A 6,000-nucleotide genomic window follows, 5' to 3' on the forward strand; every position below is an offset into this window, starting at 1 on the left:
CAAGATGTCATTATCACATCTTAGTGCTTCTCTCTTTATCACATCTGAGTGCTTCTCTCTTCATGGCCCAAATTTTTACTTTCTTTTAAAGCCAGTTAATTGTGTTACTTTTTGGCCCCATTTATTCTAGGTCCTTTTGCTCAAAGCTCAACATTGCCTCTACCATCCTACTTTTTGATGGGATTGATGTCATTCTAGTTGTCTACTCAATTTGATTTGGTTGATCTTTGGGACTTGTAGTAAATGAAGGTTTAATGGGAAACTTTGTTGCAATTCTGATGATCATCGTCAATCATTTGAAAATCTTGCCCTTATTGGAATTTGTTTAGTACTCTTAACTCATTCCAAGAAATTAGAGGTATTATGGTTTTACCTTCCAATCACATTTTCAATCTACCTAAGCTGATCTTTTTATTTATGGTTATGCCAAAATTGGTGACACTCTTTAGTAGAATGAATCCAGCTAAACTCTTTGCTTGTTGATAAGCTTCTTTTTCTTGTATGCCCACTGGTTATCTAACTAACATCTCTTGACTAATTTTCTTAAGATTTTGACTGTCAATATGATCATGTCCTTAGTGTTCTTAATATCCTGTTATTGGATGAATAAACTTAATCCATTATTTCAATGCCACCTGAACATAAGTTCATGAGTTCCTTTCCATTGATCTTCTTTGACATATTGGGATAGCCACCTTTGTATGGCAAGTTTCAGTAGAGTTGATATAGAATTAAGACATGGCTAGAATGTGTAGATACAGGTTTTAAGATTTCATATTTTACAAAATAGCTTGACTGGTAATAGATCTAAACATTTCATTATGTTGCTATGAAATACTACTGTTTTTAGTTTTGGATCCTCCATTGAAGCATTTTGCAAGGGTACACAGATCTTCGAATCCATGATCAATAGCCTTAGCAAAACTAGGAACTTGAGCTTGTTTACTCTGTCTAACAGCTGTTTAGTACACCTGTAGTGGTTCCTTGAGGTTCCAATTTCAAAAATTTCAGATAGTTTGTGGAGTTCTTTCTGAATCTTTAGGGTTTCCTTGAAGAATTTTACAGACATGATGTCTGTAAGCTGCAGCAGATGACAAAAGTGAGATGTGTGGAAGGACCTTTTCAGGTCAATAGTATGTGGAACTAGGAAACTCAGAAACTAAGAAAGTGAAGAAACACAAGAGTGATGTATCCATGTGGTTCTTATCATCTTAAGAAAAGGCATGTTAAGTTAATAAGGTTATTTTGTTCAAAGGGAATTTGGGAGTAATGAATTTATGGTGTATCTGAGATTGATAAGCTACGTTTGTGCAGTTAGGATGGTGAATATTAGAATTAGCAACCTTTGCAGAAGATCTTAGTTTGGGACAGTCAGTCAGTCAGTCAGATTCTCACCAAAACCTTTCATCTTCAAAACCTGTTCGGGGCATAAGGATTCAGTTGTCAATAGATCTGAAATTGTTATCTTTTGATGGTTGTGGCAGTCTCTTTCATGATCTTGTAGTAAAGGAAGGCTTAATGGCAACCTTGTAGCCATGATGCTAAATTTTATCAGCATTGCCATTTTCTCTCTCTGGGGATTGAGATACTCAACAGCCCGCTTTCTACAAAGTGGGATCAATTGCCCATGTCTTATTTGCCTCCCTCCACATGCAAGATACTCCAATAGCACTGGATACCAACATCAGAACTCAATCAAAGCCCTCATCTTCAAAGATCTCATTTTCTAATGCGACAAATGAGGAGTTTGAAACCATGCTAAGTTAGGATGCCTGAGTACGTCTCTTTTTGTACAGAACTTTATTAGTTTTCTTGTTTTATTTCAGACTCTGTAGTATCTGTAAAGGAGTATGAGCCATTAAAGGCTTATAAACCCCAATAATGGCTTATATTATAGATTTTAGATTCACATTACTAAGCATATTAATCCCAATAAGCATGATGACTTCTGGGACTTCTGGGCTCAATCTTAATCATGGGTGTTCATATTTATTAGGTGGCCCACTTTGTGATAATACCGGACTGATGGTTTGGTGGGTGACTTCATGATTCTACCTGTTCAATGTGTCAAATGGGGATGGGTGGGTATGCCGTATGCATAATTTCCGCGCGTGTCGGTCAGATAATAGAAGGCCCCCACATGGCACAATGTTGCGGCCGCCACTCTTCTGATTGTATCTGTCCATAAACAGCCAAAGGAATCAACTCAGGGAATGAATCTAGCCGACGTACCCATGAAAAAATAAAAATATTTAAAACACTGTGCAAGATTCTCGTCTTTTCTCTCAAGTAATCTCAGAGGGTTAAATGGGTTGGGCAACACAATTTGCTATCCTTTGTCTCTTCTGTTGCTAGTTAGCCAAATACATTGAATGACGGCTTCCAGAATGCAGCATGTGGGTCACATTGGCATAAAAACCAATGAAAGTGACGGTGTCACTTTCAAAGGACAATCTTATTTCATGCCGATTCATTATTTTACTTTGTAAATCCCTTCTTTCATTACAAAAGTTTCCTCAGAGCTTTGAAAATTTTCGGCAAGTTGTATTGGGATTCCTACTTTCCATTATCATCTTGAACTTTTCTTTTTTTTTTTTTTCCCTTGGTTGTCTTGATATGCTTGGTTTTGGACTTATATCATACGGTTCACGTGCAATGCAACTTTGCTGTTGAATGATATACGCGTATATTACAAATGTGGACGCCTTCTTTTACCTTCTTGGCTTTGACTGACCCAAATTTTTTTAGGACAATTGTGTTTTGGATCCAGTTGAACTCAAAAATTAAGTTTTAACTCATATAAGTTGTATAATTTATAGGAATGATATGAAATATGAAAAGATCAATATACTTTTTAAAACCATTTTCTATCATAATGTTTGATAAACTTTTTTATCTTAATTTTTTTGATAATTATTCTGAAAATTTATTATTTTTAAAAAACTAATTTTTTAAAAAATATATCAGTTTTAAAAAATAAATTTAACATATTTTTAGTTATTTTTTATATACACAATTTTAAATATATATATATATATATATATATATTTCAAGATGTTTGATTTTTAAATAATAATAATAATAATTTATTTTTATTTTTTTTTGGAAAATGGTATATTTTTTTCCAAATCACTAAATTATATTAAATTTTATTGAGGTTTACAAAATAAATAAAATTTAAATTAATACTTTTCTTTTCTTTCTTTTTTTCATAGTGAGCAAATGTCATTTATGGAAAAATAACAAATTCATATCTTTCTTAATTTTCACACTTTCTCTAGGTCTTGAACTTAAATGGTGAATTTATATGAATCAAAATTTAATTTTTGAGTCCAATTGGGTCCAAAAGACAATTATCCCATTTTTTTTATCCAACTCAAAAAGTTTGTGTTTTTTGGGTTATGCAATAATTGCTTGATACACTTCCTTTTTATACCAATTTTCTTCTCATCCGACCGTGATGTTTCCCGTCCAGGATTTTCTACGTAAATTTGTAAATTTGTGTGTTCTTATTTTCTTGTTACCTATTATAACATGTATATTGCTTATTTAAGAGCACAAGGAAGGTTAAATATCTAATTGCCCAAACCTATACCATTCTCTATATGATTCGATTTATATTTCACTCTCTAAAGGAGGTCTAATAATGCACACCATGGGATCTGCCGTCTCAAATTTCTAATGTTATTTGATTTCCTTCAACGCACGTTCAAGTTGTAAAGCAAACCATTAAATAATATTATGCCATAGTTGTGCATCGCGCTGTCCCCAGTGGACATCCTGAGGTGAGTTAAGAAAGGAAGAAAACAAATCAAAAAGGAAGTGTGTTTGCCATTAAAAATGCAAAAAAAGGGACCTAGTTAATATAATATGATAAAAAAGAGCATCAAGTCCTATTAAGCTAACAGCCATAGGTATAGCTGCATTTCTCTAGTTCTAGGTTCAGGGAATTGAGATCTGAAGCTCATTTCTGTTTCCCTTTTGGGTTGTGTGTAGAGATCATTTTTTGGTAGATGTTTGGGAAGTCAGTAAAAATAGAACAGCTATTGCCCTTCCACTTGTGCCCACCTTCTGCCTTTCCCTGTCAAAGGTGGAACTTTTATAGGGGACCAAAAGTGAGATTCATCACTTGGAAATTTTTGACTACAAAAAGGGCGGTGTGTGTTATGAGCTGTCCTCCTGTGTTCTTCAGAATTCTCACCATTGAAACCTCTTCAACACATTTTCAGGTGACAGGGTAGGAATTTGAATGAAGAGGAGATGAAATGAGTGCCATAAATTTCTTTTTAATCCATATTTCATTAACATTTTCTTTGCCATGTTGCAGATCTCTTAGAAGTCTTGTGGAAGTTGTGGCCTTGGGGGTTGTCAATCCAGTAAAAGGTAGGTTCTTGTTTCATGATTGGGTTTTGGGTTTTCCATGTTAACCTCTTGAGCAGTCTCTTTCTCATCTAGCTACTTTCAAAACCCATTTATTTGTGTCGCTTTATCTTTTTGACTTCTTTGATTGATGGTTCTTAGGGAGATCATCAATGGAAGAGAGATATGCTTTGTATAGGCAGGGCAGTAGGGCGTTGAGGTCCATGAGAAATGGAGATTTTCAGGAAGGAGATGTTTGGGATGTTCTCAACAGAAGGGAAGATTACAATTCCGTGGTTGGAAGTTCAATGGAATCCTCTCATTTTTCTCCAAGGCGCCCCCCAAGTGCCGCCAGAATGATAGGTAGAGTTCATGGCAACAGCAATCCCATTCATGAGCCCAGGGTGGTTCAGCAATCAGCACCTGTCAAAATTCCAGACTGGTCAAAGATCTATGGGGAGAATTCAAAGAAAGCCAGCTCTAACAATGCTTCATGGCTCGATAACAATGATGATGAAGGGGGTGTTGGTGATGGGGTTTTGAATGAAGGTGATGATAGTGGTGATGATGATGACGATGAAACTAAGTTGCCCCCACATGAATGGCTTGCTAAGAAGTATGCAAGGAGTCAAATTTCATCCTTTTCTGTTTTTGAAGGTGTTGGAAGGACCCTGAAAGGGAGGGACCTTAGCAGAGTAAGGAATGCTGTTCTCACCAAAACAGGTTTCCTAGAATAGTGGTCCTCATTATGCTGTCCTGTATAGATATTAGTTTGTGATGTTGGTGTGAGATGACGATGGTCCTGTATAGGTTTGTGGCTTGGGTGAAGGACACATCCATTTTAAATGTAAAATACTGAAGGGATTGATCTGCATTTCGCATTTCTCCATAGACTTTGACTGCTCTTGCGTGTGTGTGTATGTCTCTTTTATCACTTTCACCTACTACAATACATAAATTCCTTTAATTTTACAGAAAAAAAATATTAAAAACAGTTTCCTTTTTATGACAGTCTCGTAGTTATACTCAACTTGATTGAAAGTGCCAGAACACAAGAAGCCCACAAAGCATGGTAATGGCTTATTTTATCTCAGCCTGTGGTATTATTTATATGCTTATGTTTGATTTTAATATGTAATCTACTCACAAACTGCAACCATATTTATATATATATATATAGAAGTGGTGGATCTCACTGACTTTAGCTTTGTTTCTATGTGGATGCAGTCAGTCATTGGGTGTTGTTTCAAGCAAGTTGCTCTCTCAATATGCTTTGGTAACAACAAGAACCTAGTGCTTCCAATGCTTTTGCTTCATCACAAAGATGGGCCAGTTGGACTGGGACTTCACAGCCTCCATCATTTTCATCTATTGACACAAAACAAGCAACATCATTTGGGTACTACCCATCATCTACATACTTGGTAGATTGATTAATTTGCAAATTTTAATTTATGGTTTGTGAGAAAAAGGATATTCTGAGGATGATATGAAAGAGGAGGGTAGTCAGTCACTTCATGGTTGGACATGAAATGTAGATTTTAATGTATTGGGGTCTTCTTAAAGAATAGATAGAAAAAGTTAGTTTAGTGGAGTTTGAACCCATTTAGTACTTGTCAATGCAGATTGGTTAGATTCAAA

The 6,000-nt window shown here is 35.4% G+C and overlaps 1 protein-coding gene across 3 annotated transcripts; it reads left to right on the plus strand.

Moving 5' to 3' along the window:
• Positions 1-3,918: 3,918 nt before the first annotated feature.
• LOC117908518 lies at positions 3,919-6,000 on the plus strand. 3 transcript variants are annotated; one of them, XM_034822148.1, is made up of 5 exons: positions 3,919-4,237; positions 4,328-4,383; positions 4,522-5,276; positions 5,355-5,431; positions 5,587-6,000. In XM_034822148.1, exons 1-3 carry the CDS (start codon positions 4,014-4,016, stop codon positions 5,094-5,096), a joined length of 855 nt encoding a protein of 284 aa, XP_034678039.1. In that variant the 5' UTR covers positions 3,919-4,013; the 3' UTR covers positions 5,097-5,276; positions 5,355-5,431; positions 5,587-6,000. The 3 variants fall into 3 exon arrangements, with proteins under 3 accessions (XP_034678039.1, XP_034678040.1, XP_034678038.1); XM_034822149.1 differs by having other exon boundaries at positions 5,372-5,431; XM_034822147.1 differs by having other exon boundaries at positions 4,522-5,431; positions 5,587-5,948.

The sequence above is a fragment of the Vitis riparia genome, chromosome 19, assembly GCF_004353265.1.
Source record: "Vitis riparia cultivar Riparia Gloire de Montpellier isolate 1030 chromosome 19, EGFV_Vit.rip_1.0, whole genome shotgun sequence".
NCBI classification, from domain to species: domain Eukaryota; kingdom Viridiplantae; phylum Streptophyta; class Magnoliopsida; order Vitales; family Vitaceae; genus Vitis; species Vitis riparia.

Bases quoted from the DNA above. Each gene is read 5' to 3' on its own strand.
- LOC117908518 (XM_034822148.1), top strand. From the start codon at position 4,014: ATGTTTGGGAAGTCAGTAAAAATAGAACAGCTATTGCCCTTCCACTTG. The intron at 4,238-4,327 runs GTAGGAATTTGA...GCCATGTTGCAG, and splicing joins ACACATTTTCAGGTGACAGG to ATCTCTTAGAAGTCTTGTGG. The intron at 4,384-4,521 runs GTAGGTTCTTGT...GATGGTTCTTAG, and splicing joins GGTTGTCAATCCAGTAAAAG to GGAGATCATCAATGGAAGAG.